Source organism: Panthera pardus, unplaced genomic scaffold (genome assembly GCF_024362965.1).
Source record: "Panthera pardus isolate Hobbes unplaced genomic scaffold, ASM2436296v1 HiC_scaffold_16, whole genome shotgun sequence".
Lineage (NCBI taxonomy): Eukaryota > Metazoa > Chordata > Mammalia > Carnivora > Felidae > Panthera > Panthera pardus.
This window is the reverse complement of record NW_026526721.1, coordinates 42082282-42102495: the sequence shown is the minus strand read 5'-3', so window position 1 is coordinate 42102495 and position 20214 is coordinate 42082282. Positions and strand designations below refer to the sequence as shown.

Below are 20214 nucleotides of genomic sequence, written 5' to 3'. Positions count from 1 at the left end.
GTTTGCAGACTAATGATGATTGCAGAGAGTTGCTGGTGGTTAAGCATAAGCAACCTAAGAGATCCTGCCAAGTTTTTATCTCCAGTCTACCACCAGGAGCTTACTACGTTTTAGATTTCAACTTGATTTCAACTTTTTGTTTGCCTTTTTTTTTTTAATGAAATGGAAATCCTATCTTCAGCACTACATCCATGCAGTAGAGGACATTAAGGCATGCCATGTCTTTGATGTTTATTTGGTCTTTTCCGTGTTTGAATCCATGGCGGCTGCTGCTGCTTCTCCCCCCACTGCCCTCCTCCTGCTCCCCCTCCTTCTCCTCCTTCTCCTTCTTCATTTCCATGTCAGACTGCCTTCTCAAGATCTGTGTGCAGCGTTTCATAACATTATTTCACATACTATTGATCATTCTGGAACAGTTTGTCAGCTGGCCATTTTAAGACTCATATTAGTGAGTTCAAGGATATAGACATGTATAACGGTAACAGATTTCCTGTATTTGTGAAGTAGAGACTTAACATAGGTATATTGGATTCTTGAGTAAATATTTCAGACTATCTTTCTACCGTCTCATAACATCCATGTTCCTAGTCCCCATTTTATTTTCTGTCTTTTTACATTTCCTCTACATACACATATGTTATATGCATAGATCACTGTCAACAAGTTGAGTGATTTTGTGTATCAGCACTTTGAAAAGTTAACAAAATGAAAACATTCTGTGTTTTGAATATCATCTGGTGAATACTCTAACTTAGTTCTGGTGAACCCTGGCTTTTCCCTCTCAGGAGTTCTTCGCTCACTTTGTCCCAAGTCTTAACAGGATTGCTTGTGTGGCACACAAAACCCTTTCAGTCTCGCTGGCATGTGCTTACTAAAGCACTTTACATTTTCCAAGTCTTTTCCCCAACAAAGGGTTATTCAGCTCCTTCCTCTTTCACATGTAAGTGTTGAAGTTAGGAAGGCTCACAAACAGAAAAATATTGCTTAAGACATGAGTTTAGGCAAACAACTCTCTTGGCTTACTGAATTTTTAGAAGCCACTATACATCTTAGCTGACCCTGAAATTCGTAAAGCTAATGTATATTTTAAAGTTATGATTATTATAACAAAATTTTTAAATTTAAATTGGGAGGCTCTATCATACTTATTTTTTCCTCATTGTAAGTCAGTTTTTGAACTTAAAAACCCCAAAGTCACTCTTAAGTGGCATTACCATTAATACTTGCTTATATTTTGTCTTTGCTCTGTTTTTCAGGATATCCTGGTATCTATCGAAAATACGGTAGTATCTCGGGTAGAGGCCATAAGTCTGTGTTCCAATGAACAATTCCATCTGGAAGTAAGGGTCAACAGAACCAGTCTGGAACTGTTGACTCCACTTAAAAAAGATATCATCTACTCCGAAGACCTTCAAAGTCAACTTGCCATTTTGGACATAGCAATGAAAGAAAGAGTGTCCACTTACCTGGGTGGCCTTCCAGGTATCTTCTTACTTTTTTTTTTTCAAAGTTATCTTTAAAACATCTTTCAAAGTATGTTTTTAATCAAATTGATACTATTTTAAAATTTTCATTTTAATAAAAGGGCATTAGAAGGGAAGACAAAATTCCGGTATCCGTTAGTCTTTTCCTGGGGATTTATTTATATTGACATTTTATTGGTACATCTTGTTTATTAATTGTTTTTAATAGTGAACTAAAACTAACCAAGTTTTGCTGCATTTGACTATCCTAGTCAGAACATATTTATTATTGGGACACCTGGGTGGCTCAGTTGGTTGAGCGTCCAACTTCAGCTCAGGTCATGACCTCGCGGTCCATGAGTTCAAGCCCTGCGTCAGGCTCTGTGCTGACAGCTCGGAGCCTGAGCCTGCTTCGGATTCTGTGTCCCCCTCTCTCTCTGCCCCTCCCCCACTCATCCTCTGTCTCTCTCTGTCTCAGAAATAAACATTAAAAAAATTTAAAAAAACATATTTATTATTTCAGTTCATCCTCAAATAGTCTTGTGAGTTTAACATTTATTCTTTAATTCATCCATCATTTGTTTACCTTATATTTATTAAGAACCTACATCCCAGGTACCAGAGACATAGTAATAAAAAAAAAGATATGATCCCTGTTTCTAAACCTTTTACAATCTAGTGGTAGAGGCAGTCATTAAATAACCAGTTAGGAAAATATGAGGATAGTTAAAATAGTGATAACTCATACAAAGGAATAGTAGGTATTGCTCTTACAGCCTGAAAATGGGGACTTGGTCTGGTTGTGGGGGCCAGGAATGAGCTCTCTACAGAAAAGGCTAAGATGTAAATATGATAAATTGAAGGATTAAACTTAACCAAGTAATGGGGTAGGAATTGGAATTAATATGCAAGTGAAATGGTCTATATGTGGACAGAATGGGGGATTGACACGCTTGAGGAATATATAGAAGATGGGTCTGGTGAGAGCATATTGAGCAAGGGGATGGTAGTACAAGATGAGGCTGTGAACTGGGTGAGGATTTGTAGACCTGGTCTGGGGTCCTGAGTCTTCTTGTAAGAGCCATGGGAGTCTTTAAAAATTTGTAGGCAAGGAAATGGTATATCAATATACCATGCATGATGGATGGAGATGGACAGGTGGAAGGCAAAAGTGGATGAGATGAGCTGGGGGCTAATGAAGTGGTAACAAACAGAAGCAACAAGCATACCGTCATCAGTCAGTGCCTAGTGAACAGTCTGGGCATGTTCAGACTGCTTCAAATGGATCCACTTGTTTAATTTTAATTTTAAATAGACCTGTGAGGTAGGTGCTATTATTAAGCCCATATTACAGATGAGAAAGCTGCCGGACTAGGATGATGGCAGTGAAGATGGCACAGTGTTTAGATTGGAGATGTATGTGAAAAACAAAATTAATAGGATTTGGGGCACCTGGGTTTCTCAGTTGGTTGAGCAACTCTTGATTTCAGCTCAGGTCATGATCTCACTGTTCGTGAGATCAAGTCCTGCATCAGGCTCTGTGTTGACAGTGCGGAGCCTGCTTGGGATTCTCTCTCTCCCTCTCTCTCTACCCCCCCCCCCATGATTCCCCCCTCAAAACAAATAAATAAACATTAAAAATTTTAATAGGGTAGAAAGGCAGGTGTGGGGATCCCCTTCTTAGGTATCTGGCATGTCCAGTTTCATGGGTGGAGATTCCATTTACCGTGAGATGGGGAAAACTGGAGGAAGAGCACATTCATCTTTAACTTAATATTGGAAAATATGAAATTGGCATCGATCTTTCGTTTTAAATGGCAAAAATAATTGAGGGAGAGAGTTTTTGAGGAATATTTTCTGATACCATTTTCAGGTTATTCTCCTAGGAAAATTCTGAGTTTGATGTCTGGACTTCTAGTAATCTTCATTATATTACTTTAACTGCTCAGGGCCTTCATTTTTGTATATGGAAATTTTATCTGGGTTTTTGAGGAATAGAAGTAAAGATTCTAACTCAGGACCTTCAGATTATGAGACTGACGCGCTGCCTACTGCGCTAAGGAGGCAGGTAGAAGTAAAGATTCTATAAAAGTGATAGATTATGGGGCGCCTGGGTGGCTCAGTCGGTTAAGCGTCTGACTTCAGCTCAGGTCATGATCTCACAGCTTGTGAGTTCCAGCCCCGCATCAGGCTCTTTGCTGACGGCTCGGAGCCTGGAGCCTGCTTCGGTTTCTGTGTCTCCCTCTCTCTCTCTGCCCTTCCCCTGCTCAGAGTCTGTCTCTCTCTCTCTCTCTCTCTCTCTCTCTCTCAAAAAAAAAAAAAACATTAAAAAAATAAACATAAAAAATTTTTTTTAAAGTGATAGATTAGACAGATAGAAAATCTAGCATTGTTAATTATTACAAAGTTACTTAAGTTACTGTGGATAATTATTAGGAAGTATAATTATTGTTCAAATAAATGAATTCTATATCAAAATCTACCTCCTTATTTACAAATTAGTTGAATGCAATTTTTGTAAATCAGACAACGAAAGAGTTCAAAAGAGGTAAAACTGTCAAATTTTAGTGGTTCCAGGACTTTTTCACCAACACTTTAGATTGACTTCAGGTAAGATGTGTTTAGAAAAAGAGTGAGGAAAATTGAGGAGAACTGTGACAATTGAGATATTAGGAGTAGAAACAATGGGATAGGTAAATTACCAGTTAACATGCAAAATAGGCATATTGAATTGAATGTTATGAATTAAAAATCAGGGAAAATTGACGATTCTGAGGGTTTTTATAATAGTGGCATAATCTTTGATGCTCTGCCAGACTTGAAAGGGGTTCATAAAAAATGCTGTGAGCCCCTACAAAAGTATGGACTTTATTCACTGTATTGGCAAACTAGAGGTAGAAAATTTGAACTGAATATTTTTTGCATAAGGCACTAAGGAAGAAGAATAAAGGCTGAAAAATGTGGATTGGGAACTAAATTGATGGAGAGAAGATGCCAAGAAAGAAGCAAGTATAGAGATGGATGTTGTTAAGATGAATCATAGCTCTTAGGAATTCAAGGGTGTAACTCAAGTATTAAGTCTGATGAAGAAAGTGAAAGTGTAGAAAGGCCCAAAGACCCTAAACTAGTCACTGAAGCATTATTAAAATTATTTTTTAGAACACCAAGCAGCACATAAAAGTGAATTCCCTATCATGAGTTGCCATTTTATGCTCAGCAAGAAGCTATTTTTTGGGAAAATACAGAAATCTGCTTTTATTCTAGCAATAATAAAAGAGATATATTTATCATGACATTTTAAAAAGATTCCCAAGTAGCTATAGCTTGGACTGGAAAAAATGATTTAAAAATGCTTATAAACTATTGTTCAAATTTAAAGAGAAAATAATAAGCGCGCCCGGGCGGTTCAGTCAGTTAAGTGTCCGACTCTTGATTTCGGCTCAGGTCATGATCCCAGCGTCATGGGATCGAGCCCCACATCTGGCTCCACACTGAGCATGGAGCCTGCTTGAGATTCTGTCTCTGTCTCTCTCTGTCTCTCTCTTTCTCTCTCTCTCTGTCTCTCTCTGACCCTCTCTCCTGCTCTCATGCTCTCTCTCTCAAAAAAAAATTTTAAAAAGAGAAAATAATACAGTAGAACATCGCAAGTAAGAATATGCTCTTTTTGACTCTTTTTCAAGTGTGTTTACTTATCTTAGGTTTTGATGAGACTGATTGTGTTTATGAAATCACAGGAACTCATGATATGCTGAATCCAGTGCCAGGCACAATACTTTATATACATGAGTCACTTAATATAAATTTATTGGATAGAATAACATTACTAACATTTGCCTTATGATTAGAATTAGGTTGGAAATGGGAAGTCTGAATAGTTCCTCTAGTTGTAAGCAAATAAGATGCCAAAAGTCTTAGGCTAATATTTTAATGTTCTGTTTTTACAGATATTCCGTTCAGCGCCACGCCAGTGAATGCTTTTTATAATGGCTGTATGGAAATGAGCATTAATGGTGTTCAGTTGGATCTGGATGAAGCCATTTCTAAGCATAATGATATTAGAGCTCACTCATGTCCATCAGTTTTGAAAAAAACAAAGAAATCTTAGGGCATCTTTCCTGTGCTGATGATATTTTTTTCCTGTGTGTAATTATACTTACGTTTCAATAATAGCTGAAGGGTTTTTACCTGCAGTGTGCAGGCCTTGATTATTTTATGGTACTTCAACTTTCCTGGAATTTCAAAAAAGGTTGTTTTTCAAGAGAACAAGACCCTTTTGTGATACAAACCACATTAAAAAATTCTTACCTCTATTGCTGCCTAGAAATTAAATAATGAAATACACAAACATTTCTAATTTGAATTTTTTTGCTACAAATGACATTTCTTCATGTTTATGTTTGCAAAAGTAAAATTTAATTTTATTACCATGAGTTGGTGCTTAAATATCTGTGTTTTTTTGGAAGGCAGGGAAGTAAACTCAAACAAAAGTGCATGTACTAAATACTTGTGATCATAGCAGATACTATTTTATTTATTTTCGTTATTTCCTAATGAAGGCAGAAGGAGAGACAGTGGCCTCAGTATGAATTGAGTGGAAGGCTTTAAAGCTTTATTCCCAGCAGCTTCTCAGGCGGACCAGTTTTGGCTTCATTTTTCTTTCTCTTAGCTTCACATTTTAACCAGTAGCTCTCGTGAGTTACAAAACAAGTGGGACACCTGTTCACGAGAGCTCATGGTTCTTGCTGGTTAGTAATTGGAGTTCACGAGGATGAGATACTAGATTGTGCTGGAATGGGCGTGGAAACCTGGGACGGGTACACTCCTTAAATTTGGCTGTGTGGGGGCGCACAAGCTCTAGATTAGAAAAGGCAGAACCTAAGTGGAAAGGATGAATGAGACAATGAATGAGGTGGAAGTTCATAGTTATTCTTGAATCAAACTTCAATTACCAGGGTAACTTGCCAGCATGTGATTGTTGAAGGGCAATGAACTCTGAAAAGTAAAACAGATGTAATGAAAGGATAACCACACAGGGACATAGTTAAGATTGTGTCTTTGGAATGAGGAGGTAAGGATGCCAAGTCCTTGTTGGTAATGCATTTCCAGTGGCAGTTTTATCACTCCCAAACCTACCAGTCACATTAGGTAGGTACCAAAGGTTTCATTGCTAGTTTTGGAAACAAATTTTTTTTTCTACTGTAGATATTTTATAGCATGTACAACATAATCGACTGGGGTATTTTCTAAAAATTAGGTGAATAATATCTATATTCTATCAACTCTTTGAACAGAAGGTATAATTATGTAATATACATGTGAGTCTTCATACAGTACAGTAGTTCTTTAGTTGAAAGGTGTAAAGCTCAAATATTTGATCAGTAGTTATGGGTAAGGTGTATGCTGGAGCTCAGAAAGGGAAGAAAAGCAAAGGTAATATGTGTTGAGTGTTTGACTCATACCAGAAATTGTGCTAGCTCATCTTACTGGCTGTAATCTTTTTCCCAATTACTACGGTGTACTATGGGTGATGAATTCAGGCAACAACTATGGACAATCATGTTGGTGTAAAAAAGCAAAGAAGTACAAAAACTGAAAGCATATGGAAAGGGAAAAAAGGAAAGGAAGGAAGGGAAATGAATTTTCTTTGCGGAGGAGTTTTCACATTCTTGCTTAATTATGCCCAGATACGAGGACAGCTATAGGGATCAATTCCACATTTCCCATCAGAAACAGAAAACTTCCAACATGCAGTGACCTTCATAGAGGCTCCATCTTTCTTTGCGATGCATGTACATGTGGCTTGGGGCGGGGGGTGTTTCTTACAAACAAGATTCATCCGACAATGATTTTACACATGGGTTACTTGTTATACCAGACTTCAAGGCTTCCCAGAGAACTTACATTTGAAAATTGGATCTTCTCCTACAGAAGGGGATAAATCCTTTTTCTTACTAAAGTTTCAAATGGTGGGATCTAAAATCTTATTCTGTTAGTAGTCTCCAGACAGAAAAACCACTGGATACATCTGATCTTTTTTCAAGTTGATCTTCAGGGAGTTGGGTCAATATTTAAATGACATAGGAAGAATCTAATATCATTATCTGGAGTTGCCAAATAATAAATAAATGTAAAATAATAATAAATTATTTTATACAAATATAAATAATAAATATAAAATGTAATTAAACAGAGCTATATTGAACATGGGTTGAGGCTGGAGCCTTCAGGGATGAATACCTTACTGAGCCAACTCAGCATGGACAAGGCAGCCACAGAGGATTAACAGCTGGCTGTCCTGGAAAATAGGAACAGTCCTAGCCTGCTTTGTACGTGTGGCTAGCAGGTTACAAGGAGGGGATCCAAACTAGGTCGTCTGAATCAAGAGTCCATGTCCAAATTCAAAAATCTATACTGCTCTTTTATCCTTGCCGGTTATCCCACCACTCAGTAAATGTTAATTGTTGGTGTGAACAAATTCTGTATTCAGTTCTATATATAACTTGCTATGTCTTTGAGTCTCAGCTGATAATATTAATTTGATAGTTTTGAAGACAAATTAATATTACTTAATTAAATTAGGGAAATGCTGACAATGACTCTGAAAATGTATATAATTAGAACTCTGGGCTATATATTGTCCTAGGAAAACAATGGAGAAAATGTTCTAGTCCTCCCATAAAAATATTCACAGTCTAGGAGATAGTAGAGAAATGGTACAAGTAATTCAAATGTGAGCCTGAGTTTGGTAAGAGGTGCAACAGGGGAATAAACCGTATGCAGGGGGTTTTGGTGAGGGAGAAATTGATTACAAATGCAAGCCTAGTGAGTTGCTATTTAAATTAGGCCTAATAAGATACATATGAATTTCTTGGGGCACCTGGGTGGCTCAGTCAGTTAAGCATCTGACTCTTGGTTTTGGTTCAGATCTTGACCTCACAGTCATGAGATTGAGTCCGCATTGGGCTCTGCCCTGAGCATGAAGCCTGCTTGGGATTCTCTCTGCCCCTCCCTTCTCTCTCCTTCTCTCTCTGCCCCTCCCCTGCTCATTCTCTCTCTCTCTCTCTCTCTCTCTCTCTCTCTCTCACACACACACATACACACACACACACACTCAAAATAAACATTAAGTATATATATATATTCATATACATATATATACATATATATGAACATATGAATTTCCATTAGTTTCTCTGCTTCCAAGTCCTCTTTCCCATAATGTTTTGGTAATCTCTCACACAGAGATCTTATTTCAGCATAATTCTCAAAATCTCCCTTATTTCCCTATTGATTATTGCATGAAGTACAGATGATTAATCCTAGTTGTCAAGAGCTTTTATCATTAAACTAGTGAATCTCAACCCAAGATGCTTATTAGATTCACTGGCGCCATTGCAGACAACTGAATCAGAAGATTCCCATGGATAACCAGAGTCACAAGGCACGGATCCAGCCTCTGGGTTCTTCCCTCTGTCTCCTTTTGTCTCCCATGTGCATGTGAGCTCACGGGGGCACACAGGAAAACAGACATAAAGCAAAAAATCAGTGAAAAGTGGAGATAGGAGAAAGGGAGAGAGGGACAGGTATGAGAGTGTGTGTGAACAAAACCAGGAGGAGAGGAAAGGACAAAGAGAAAATGAGAGGAGAAAGATGAAAACAGATTCAGTGAAAGATTTGGTAAGATACAAAATGAAGAAAAGGAAAGAGAAAAAGCAAAGGACACAGACAGATATTTGTGAAGAGAATATGATATAGAGAAAAAATATAAAAAGAAATGAAATATCTACTTTCCTCTAGACACTTAGATAGGAGTAGGTGATATTAGTAGTGACAAACTGAGATCCACATAGAAAAGGGATTAGAGAGAGACTGAGATAATGAAATAGAGATAATTTATAAGAAGAAATTTAGGGGCGCCCAGTTGGCTCATTCGGTTAAGCGTCTGACTTAGGCTCAGGTCATGATCTCCCGGTCTGTGAGTTCCAGCCCCATGTTGGGCTCTCTGCTGACAGCTCAGAGCCTGGAGCCTGCTTCAGATTCGGTGACTTCCTCTCTCTCTGCCCCTCCCCAGCTCACAATCTGTTTCTCTCTCCCTCTCTCTCAAAAATAAACATTAAAAAAGAAAAGACATTTAAAAGGAAAAAGTGAAAGAAGAAAGGTAGAAAGAGACAAACAGAAAAGACTAGATGAGCATAGAAAGAAAAAAAGAAGTAGGAAGGAGATGAGCCAAGCATAGGCAGACAGACAGAAGGAACAAATATAAATGGGAAGAAGGAGTGAAAGAGTGCCAGAAGAAAAACAAGAAAGGGGCAGATGTAGAAATAAAGAGAATATGTCCGAGAAGAGAACACAGGAACAAGAAGAACATAGTAATAATTAAAAGAGGAAAAAGTAAGAAATGAGAGAGAGAAAAAGAAAGAAAGAGAACCAGAAATATAGAGGAAGGCAAGAAGAAGTAGAGGGGACGCATTCAGTTTACCCAAGGTGAGGGTGGCGACTATAAGACTTGGGGCTGGAGATGATGTTCCATGCTGGGAGGTGGAGCTCTCGGCCAAGTATCTGCTAAATAGGGTACACCCCAGAGTGTCCCCCAAATCATCACCAAGGAATCCTCTATGGGAATTCATAGGTATGCTCTTGTACCATTCTGCCAGGAATGGATGGAAGGGCTTGCCACTAGCATCGCTGGCATTTTTCTGGCCATATTTCTGACCTCTTTGAAATTAGGGGCTCGGTCAGTTTACACCAAAAGGAATTGTCAGGAATTACATCTGGGGAAATGCAGAGGAGAGAGGGCACTCTTAAACATGGTGTGAGATCGATGCTACAATTGGAACAGTGAGAACTTACATTTTATTTTTTCTTTAAGTTTTTATTTATTCTGAGAGAGAGAGAGAGAGAGAGAACAGGGGAGGGGCAGAGAGAGAGAGGGGGAGAGAGAGAATCCCAAGCAGGCTCTGCACTGTCAGTGTGAAGCCTGATGCGGGGCTCAAACTCACAAACCGTGAGATTACGACCTGAGCTGAAACCAAGACTCAGGCGCTTAACCTACTGAGCCACCCAGGCACCCCAAAAACTTTTAAACCCACTGTCTTATGAGAATCCAAGCATCATAGCCTGTGGCTGCTGGCCTATTAATAGTGGTCTAGTTATATAAATGTGCAACCCCTAGGAGTGAAGGAAAGAAAATCCAGTCATATTTGCAAATGACAAGTTTATGAAAACTACTGAGTTACAGAGAGTGTCATATCATATTCCACGAAGGAAGAAGCTTGCTTGAATTGCACCCTCCGGTAGAATCAATCGTTAAGGTAATGTAGCCATCTCCTTATACCTCTTTGGAACAGCTTCTCTCGATTTTTGACATTCCTTTGTCTTTGTTATAGACCCCAAAACATGTAGAACAATTAGTTTTGGAAACTAATTGTCTGGAAATTTAAGTAATGTGTTTTTATTTTCCTTGCAAGCACCACATTTTTCCAGAATCTCCCCAAAGCGTGAAACTTGCTGTTGAACATGTTGCTCTTGGAAGGCTTTGGCAGATGCATATGAAACTAAAAATAGTAGCTTTCAAAGAAAATTTTTCTCTTATGCCAGGCCATTTTGAGCTGAATCCTCACACTCTGTGGTATCTGTACTTTCCCGTCTGTTGTTTAAAATACTCTAGAAATGCCTGAAAAGACTAGGGATATATAGCCTTTTTTTTTTTTTTTTTTTTTTTTTTTGAGATAGAGAGAGCCTGCAAGCAGGGGATGGACAGAGAGAGAGATGGTGAGGAAGAATCAATCTTAAGCAGACTCCAAGCCCAGTGCATAGCCTGAGGCGGGGCTCAATCTCATGATGTGAGATCATGACCTGAGCTGAAATCAAGAGTCAGACGCTTAACAGAGCCACCCAGGCGCCCCAAGGGATCTGTAACTTTTAAATAGTAATTATTTCACTCTTAGCTCAATCTAGCTTCACAAGAGCTCTGTGCATAGAGCATGGCATCTAATCATGAATCTCCCTTCAAGATCACAAAGATGTCTTCCTCGCTCCTGCCTTTCTTTCCTTCCATCTTTATTCCTTCCTCCCTTTCTAGTAAGGAAGATTAAGCCTTATAGGCCCTGACTGCTTGAAAACTATTGGTATAATAACATCAAGTTTTCCTGGTGATCAGATTGTTTACCTCAGAGAATTATCTGTGGGGTTTCTGAAGGCCATGAACTGCACACGATTGTAGGAAAACTTCTGAAAGTTTTGTTGTGGAACACATACAATATGCTACACTTGTTCTACACTTGTAGGTACTTGGGCTACATGAGTGAAAATCTTGCACCTATGTACAAATATAGTCATGGGAAAAAAAGAAACTAGAGGTCTAACCCAGAAAGCAAAAGTATATTATGTGACTCTTTGCATATCATGGCTTAATTTAAATCAGGTTTTACTTTGTATTCCAGATTTCAGTTTACTTTTTTACTGCTCATGTTTATTTAAAAAAAAAGCGGGGGTGGAGGGCACCTGGGTGGCTCAGTTGGCTAAGCATCTGACTTCAGCTCAGGTTATCATCTCACAGCTTGTGAGTTCAAGTCCCACGTCAGGCTCTGTGCAAACAGCTCAGAGCCTAGAGCCTGCTTTGGATTCTGTGTCTCCCTCTCTCTCTGCCTCTCCCCTGCTCCTACTCTCTCTCTCTCAAAAATAAATAATAAAACATTAAAAAAAAACTTATTTGAGTCTGGAATTCAGATAGAAACCTAATCAGTAGGACCAAATGATATCATTGAGAAGTGATCCTTCAGGCTCTGTGTGAACACCTTCACTGATGCAGGGCTCACTATTTGACAAAGCTCCTTTTCTCTTTGCTCAGTGCATTAGTTTGGAAGCTTCAAGAAGCAGATACCAAGAAGGTATTAGGCAGATGTTATGAACTGAATTGCATGTCCACAAAATTTGTGTGTTAAAACCTTAAACCCCAATGTGGCTGTATTTACACATAGGGCATTTGAGGAAGTAATTAAGGTTAAGTGAGGTCGTAAGAGTGGGGTCCTAATTCAATACAACTGCTATCCTTATAAGGAGAGAGAGGAGAGAGAGAGAGAGAGAGAGACAGGATATACGCACACAGAGGAAAAATCATATGAGGACATAGTGAGAAGAAGGCAGCCATCTGCAAGGCAAAGAAGAGAGAGGCCCTAGGAGAAACAAACCTGCTGATACCTTGGTTTTTGGACTTCTAGCCTCCAGAACCATGACAAAACAAGTTTCTCTTGTTGAAGTCACCTGATGTGTAGTATTTTATTTTGGCAGTCCTAGCAAATACAGCAGGCAATATATTTATTGGGAGAATCACCTGTGAAGGAAAAAGCGGGAGACAGCAGGAATGGGTAGGGAGAATCTTCAGGTAGCCAGGTATGTCTGATACCCATACAAAGAGAGAAGGAAATAGATTGATAGGAAGAGTCTAATATCTCAGTGTAGTTCTGAGAAAGTTTCATCTAGGTTGGTGAGGACTTCTTGAAAATATTGTCCATCAGAAGAGTTTTGCACAAGGCAGGAGTGGCCTGGCGTAAATGCTGTAACTGTGGTAAGTTATTGGCTGGGAAACATTCCAGATGGATCCAGGGAGGGAACAACTGCAGCTGTCAGTCAGCTGTGTTCCAACAGCAGGTTCTCAAAGGTGGTCTAAGCAGCATGCTTCCCTATCTGCCACCGTCAGCTCTCTTAGAAAGCTCTCCTTATATTAAAAGAAAATCAGAGTATCCACACTTAACACTAAATGCTCCTCTATTACTGACACAAACGAATTAGGATTCTATTGGTTGCAAGTAGCAGGAATTCAGTTGGAACTAGCTTACACAAAAATAACTTTTAGAAAGGTATTTAGTTGACTTACAGAATTTAAGGGTAAAAACTGTTCCTGAGGGTTGGATTGCTGTAATAAATGAGGAAAGTTTCCTCACATTGTTTCTCATGGCTGTTTCTCTCTGAACAACTATAGTTTGCCATAAGAATACATACTGGTTTCCTCAACTATTGAATTGGAACATCATGGAATATGGCTGCCAACTGTTTCTGAATTTGCATATTCAGGTCACATACAGCTCAGAGGTAATATTTTTTCATCTTCAGTTCCAGAATTCCAAGGGGAATATTTGAGTGGCTCAGCCTGGGTCGAGTGTTCATTCTGAACCATCAACAAGGTAGAAAAGCAACAATGGTGGGCTTACATTAGACCAGTGGTCCTCAAGCTTGATTGCACAGCGAAATCACCTGCAGACCTTTAAAAATACTGACCACTTACCTCCATCCCCTTCGCCTCACCCCCAGACTCCAAACTCCAGCCCAGGATTCTAACTTAATCAGTTTGGTGTGCCATTTGGTCATGGAGAGTTTTAAAACTCTGCAGGTGATTTTAAGGCACATCTCAGGAACATGCATCACCCATGAAGCTAGATGGGTGGGAGGGGGGCGGGAGTGTGAACAACTGCAAAGAAGCGGTCCTGGCAACCACCTGTAGATTCCCACCATGAAGTAAAACTTTCCATTGTTTCTAAGGAACCTTCTTACTTAACCTATTCAATAAAAGCTATATTTCTACACCCCATTTTTAAAGCGTGTCTTGTTTTGCCACGTTTTTGGTTAAAGATTTTATTAAAAACACATGCCAAAAAAATCCTTCATGTACCATAGGAAAAGTAACTTACTCTAGCAGGTAATATATATACCTTATAAAAATAATATTTGTTTAAAAAACCCTCTAACTTGAAATATACTTTTCATACAGAAAGAAAAGTCTGAAAACGTATATGCTTCTAAAACAAACCAAACTTTTGGCATAAAACTTATGCTAGCAGATAACTCCTTTTTATAAATTACTTTCTTCCATTGTGGAGGAGATACCACTTTGGCAGTGGGATCTACTGAGGCCAACTCTTTTCCAGGTTTCACGTTCTGCCTGTTCTGGCTCTTCAGAAATGTTTTAAAGCAACCCTGGTTGGAATACAATATTAAATTTTTTCTTGAATTTATCTTTATATTGCTTTGGAGAGTCTTGGTAAAACCTGTTTAAATGATTGGTTCTCTTGTAAATTACCATGCTTTCTGATGTTACCGTTCTATTTGGTCAGATACCAAATTTTATTCCCTCAAAATGTATTTAAATATTGTTTCCACTTTCTCACCAATGCTTCATAGTGTTAATCTTTTTTTACGTTTTGTTAATCTGATGAGAAAAAAGTGGCAGCTTGTTGTTTTTATTTGTCTTTTACTAATAACGAATGGGGCTGAGAAACTTTGCACACATTTATTGGAATTTTATGTTGACTTGGTTGGGGAGAAGAGGCTTGCTTGTTCTTTATGTATTTTGCGATTCAATGGTTTGTCTTTCTTATTGAAGTCTAGGGGCTCTTTATATATCATAGATATTAAATATCATCTATTATTTATCTTATAAACCATCTATCATCTATTATTTATCACTGAATGTTCCATTTGATTGGCTCATATATTTCTTTGGTTTTTACTGTTTTCACTACTACTAAAATAGTGGCAATTTTTCTTCTCTGTACACTGCTTCATTTGTTTTAATTACTAATTATATTGGCTAAGACTTTCAGAATATTATTGATTGTTAACAGTTGTTGTTATATTGCTCTTGATTTTAATGGGATTATTTTTGCTATTTCACCATTAAGTTAAAATTTGCTGTTGATATCTAAAAATATTACTTACTCATCAATTTATTTATAAATTACTTAACAGTAATACTTTATATTTTTCTAGGTTTTTTCCAGATTGCTTATTGAAGCTTATCATGTATGTCATTAGTGTCCACTGGGATTATTTTTTTCTTCTTTAATATACTGTAGTTAGTTATATCAACAGATTTCCTAACATTGAACTATCCTTGTATTTGTCAAATAAAGGGTTTTTATTTATACTATATTCTGACACTTTTATATACTCATAAGTGGGGTAAGTCTAGATAATTTTTCTTGGTTCTGTCTTTGTCCAATTTTTCTATTCAGATTATGCATGAATGAATGTGATTGCCGGTGATGCTGAATAAAATAGCACAAACTGTTTGGCTTATATAACAAAATTCATTCTCCCATGGTTCTGGAAGCTTAATGTGAACTCAGGATATCAGCAAGTTTGGCTCTTTCTAAGGACTGGGAAGGGAAGATATGTTCCTCCATCTTTCTTTATCTCACAGATGGCCATCTCCTGCCATGTCTTCACATCATCTTCCTCCTTATATAATTGTTTCTAAATGTCCCCTTCTTAGAAGGATAGCAGCCATATTAAGTTAGGACACATATTAACAATTAAAAAAATTTTTTTAAATTTTATTCATTTTGAGAGAGAGACAGAATGCGAGTAGGGGAGGGGCAGAGAGAGAGGAAGACACAGAATCCAAAGCAGGCTCCAGGCTCTGAGTTGTCAGCACAGAGCCTGATGTGGGGCCTGAACTCATGAACCGTGAGATCATGACCTGAGCCAAAGTCATGACCTGAGCCAAAGTGTGACACTCAACCAAATGAGCCACCCAGCTGCTCCTTTAATGACATCATTTTGACTTGATACTTAGGGTCTGTAAAGACCCTGTCCCCAAATAAGGTCACATTCTGAGAAACTAGGGTTTAGGGCTTCAGCATATAAATTTTGGGCAAGCACAATTCAATACACAGCGGAAGGTTTCCTGTAGTTAGGAATTAGGTAAAACTTTTGGGATAGAAGGAAAAAATACAGGGTAAATCAACAGATATTCAGACAGTAGAAGCATGTCTATGGGTTTTGGGAAGTTATAATATTCCAGTTTTTGATTTGAAACATCTTTTGACTCAAGAATATCTGATCTCAGGAATTATCCTATGAAATACAAGCTGAATTTTAGAATAGAAGTATATGTGTGTCTGAGGCAGGTAGAGAGAAGGTGGGGGGAGGTGTTGAATGTGTTGATACTTAATTAGCGTTTCTAACAGGTCTATTATAGAAGCCCCTGTTTTGCTGTTTAGCAACACTTCATATTCTTATCCTGCTTTCTCCACACTTCTTCTCCCTATACACACTAACAGTAATAATCAAAACTTGCTGAAGGGCATAAGATGCCTCTCCTGAGGAAAGGAAAACATTGCCTATTGCCAGAATCCAGAGCTCTACTAGACTCAATAAGTGAGGGCTGTGAAAAGATGAGACCTAGGCCAAGAGAGAACACCCAGCTCCAGTAGTGTATCAAGTAGAGGTAGTGGGGAAATAGGCAAGTGATTCTGAGGGGGTAAGGGGATGCCTGATTGGTAGCAACTTAACAACAAATTTGCAAAATTCTTGAATATTCAAGAATCATCTCTCACAAGTCTGTCTGAGCTATACCACTCTTAACAGTTCCTCAAAATCTGTTTCCAGTGTAGTCATCCAAAACCAACACATTGTTTACTATACTAGTTTCCTGAGGCTGCTGTAACAAATTACTACAGACTTGGTGGCTGAAAATAACAGAAATTTCTTCTCTCACAGTTCTGGAGGCCAGAGTTCAAAATCTGGCAAGGTCATGCTTCCTCTGGGGGCTGTAGAAGAGAATCCATTCCTTACCTCTTCTAATTTCTGGTGGCTGTCAGCATTCTTCGGTTTTCTTGGCTTGTGACCACATTACTCCATTTCTGTCTCCTTCTTAACATTGTTTTCCCTTCTGTGTGTCTTTTCTCTGTGCGTCTGTCTCTTTCAATGGCCTTTGCCATTAAATTTAGTGCCCATCTGAGGTGCCTGGGTGGCTTAGTTAAGTGTCCAACTCTTGGTTTTGGCTCCAGTCATGATCTCAGTCTTGAGATTGAGCCCAGTGTCAGGCTCTGTGCTGGGTGTGGACCCTGCTTAAGATTCTCTCTCTCTCTCTCTCTCTCTCTCTCTCTCACTCTCTCTCTCTCTCTCTCTCCCTCTGCCCCTCCTCCCTCCTTCCTTCCCTCCCTCATTCTCTCTCTTAAAAAAAATTAGGGTCCACCTAGATAATCCAAATGATTTCTCATCTCAAGATGTTTAACTTAATCACGTGCAAAAAAAATCTCTTTTTCCAAGTAAAGTAACATCTGTAGTTTAAAGGATTAAGATGTAGGCATGTATTTTTGGAGTGTGGGGGTACACCATCCAGCCCATTACATTTACTATAGTCTAAAATTCATATTAGAGGGGCGCCTGGGTGGCTCAGTCGGTTAAGCGTCCGACTTCGGCTCAGGTCATGATCTCGCAGCCAGTGAGTTGGGGTCCCGCGTTGGGCTCTGTGCTGACAGCTCAGAGCCTGGAGCCTGCTTCAGATTCTGTGTCTCCCTCTCTCTCTGCTCCTCCCCCACTCACACTCTGTCTCTCTCTGTCTCTCAAAGATGAATAAATGTTAAAAAAATTTATAAAATTCATATTAGATTGATGTTAAAATTTAAGAGAACAGAGAAAACGAGAGGAATATTTTTTTTAATATTTACTTTTTGAGTGACACAGAGAGAGTGGGGGAAGGGTGGAGAGAGTGGGAGACCCAGGATCTGAAGCACACTCCAGGCTCTGAGCTGTCAGCACAGAGCCTGACATAGGGCTCAATCTCATGAATTATGAGATCATGACCTGAGCTGAAATCAAGAGTCAAGCATTTAACTGACTGAGCCACCCATGTGCCCTGAAAGTGAGAGGAATATTATGTTATTATTATGGACATGAAATCTGGAGCCAGACTAGTTTAAATACCAGTTCCATCACTACCTAGCTGTTAGCACTGTTACTTATTGTCTCTGTGCCTCTATTTCCTCATCTGTAACATGAGATAATAATGCCTGGTTTATTGGGTTGGTTTGAAGATTAAATTGCCCATAGTAATATATGTGTTTGTTATTAGCATTTTTATTATTGTTATTATTAAGTAGAGGGAAGTTGGCTGGATTTCCAAGATTCATGAAAATAGTGGCCTTTATTAAAGATTGAAAATCTTCTACTGTGCAAGACCAGAAATTTGCCATTTAGAAGTCCACAAACTAGGTTTGAAAGGAGTGGACTAAAGATCCAACTTCATTCATCTGTACATTCCAATTTTGTCTCAGGTCTGTCTTGAAAATGGTAACAGGCTGCTTTGTTTTCCTGGTTCCTCTTTTGAATTGGAGAGGAGAATGTATACCTTCTACTTGGTCAAAATGGCTTAAGTTTGTCTCTTCCTCCAACAGTTCCAGATTTAGGAAAAAGCAAACTTTGAAAACCTTGAAAGATGTGTTAATGCTATATGCTTTCACCATCACAATTTGAATCAGCGTCACTAGAACATTCATTCAGATTCATTATGGTGCAAGAACAGAAATGCTAGTCCACTAAGCACTCATGTTAGTGTGTATTTAATAAAATAAATAGATTCTGACACCCTGGTAAATTATGTGAGGGGGAAGGTAAGAAATATAAAATATAATTAACTCACATAAGTCATTTTGATGCCTTTCCTCTGCAAGTATTAAAATGTCTTTGTTGCTTCCTCTAGGAATTACTTAAAACACTGACATATTATGCTTCTTCTATAGAATTTTCAGATAGCCAATTATGTGGTTTAGAAAGTTAAAAAGAAGAAAAACTCTAGAATTCCATTTTCAAATTGACCCTCATTTGTAGACCATAGATTCATTCAAATAAAAATTATCTTCCACAATCTGGTCAATTATATAGGCAATTACTATTTAATGCTTTGTTCTATTTTCTGACTTTAATTTTAAATCCAATTCAATTGAACTTTTAGTTTATTTTGTTTTGTTTTTTAATTTTTAAGATCCCTTTTATTTAATTAATTAATTATTATTATTTTTTTAACGTGCTCCAGCGGGTTTTATTAAAGAAGACTTTTGCACGGTTTACTTTTCACCGGTGTGTTCTCACATGCTTCTAATGACATCAGAATCACCTGGATCATGACGGCCGCTGTGCAAAACTATGCAGTATTTCCCACACACTGCACCCCGTTCAATAGTATTGCCACTGTAGTGACGGACGCCCGTTTTGGCCAACATGGCACAGTATTCCGTTTCGGATTTCCTCAAGGCCAGGCAGTTGTTGAGGAGGATGACTAGTTTTGCTTGCCACGTGTGATCACTTCCAGTCTGCTTATACCCCAGTGCGTACTTTCCACTTTTCACAGTGAGTTGGAGCCTGGAGTTGATTCACTCCAGTGACTTTTTCATCGTCTTTGTGGCCACCCTCTTCCTGCCTTAGGCGCGGGATGGTCCCAAGCAAGAGCAGTTGCCAAGATGGATGGGAGTGAGAAAGGATAAGATCTCTTTTGTTAAAAATAAATATAAGACCCTTCTGGGGGTGGGCAGAATGGGAAATGCTAAATAATTCAAATAATTGGTATGAAAAATGTCAGTTGTAATGAACAAAACTGTGTTTCTGAAAGTAGCTTTTTATCTGTGTTATTATTACTCACGTTTAATTTGCCTGGCCAGAAACTAGAAAGCGTCAGGCTGTTAGATCCAAAAAAGTGGTCTCGTGACCATGGTGAGGTAAAGTCAGGAAAATAACGTATATTTCGAAGTTATTCTTAGGATTCTCTATTACTCTACATTTATGCGACTACTCAGTAATAAAGTACGTTGAAAAAATATTTAGCTCCATTAATTGCCTAATAAAATGTACTGTTTATAAAGTGTATCTAAGGGCTGAGAAAAGCAGCTCAATATTTATTATGAGTTATCCAAATTTAACACTATGATCAGATGACTTTCATTTTTGCTCTTAATAACTTAAATTTTATTTTATT

The 20214-nt window shown here is 38.4% G+C and overlaps 1 protein-coding gene and 1 pseudogene across 1 annotated transcript in view; one reads left to right on the top strand and one right to left on the bottom strand.

Annotated features, from left to right (window-relative positions):
• Positions 1 to 5893, top strand: part of PROS1 (protein S) — a 69523-nt gene extending 63630 nt beyond the window's left edge. The window contains exons 14-15 of the mRNA XM_019429961.2: positions 1257 to 1482; positions 5408 to 5893. Coding sequence (XP_019285506.2) covers positions 1257 to 1482; positions 5408 to 5568 — 387 coding nt within the window. The 3' untranslated portion in view covers positions 5569 to 5893. The remainder of the gene's footprint in view (positions 1 to 1256; positions 1483 to 5407) is intronic.
• A 13416-nt stretch (positions 5894 to 19309) lies between these two features.
• Positions 19310 to 19636, bottom strand: LOC109255338 (60S ribosomal protein L30-like; annotated as a pseudogene).
• Between the last annotated feature and the right edge of the window lie 578 nt (positions 19637 to 20214).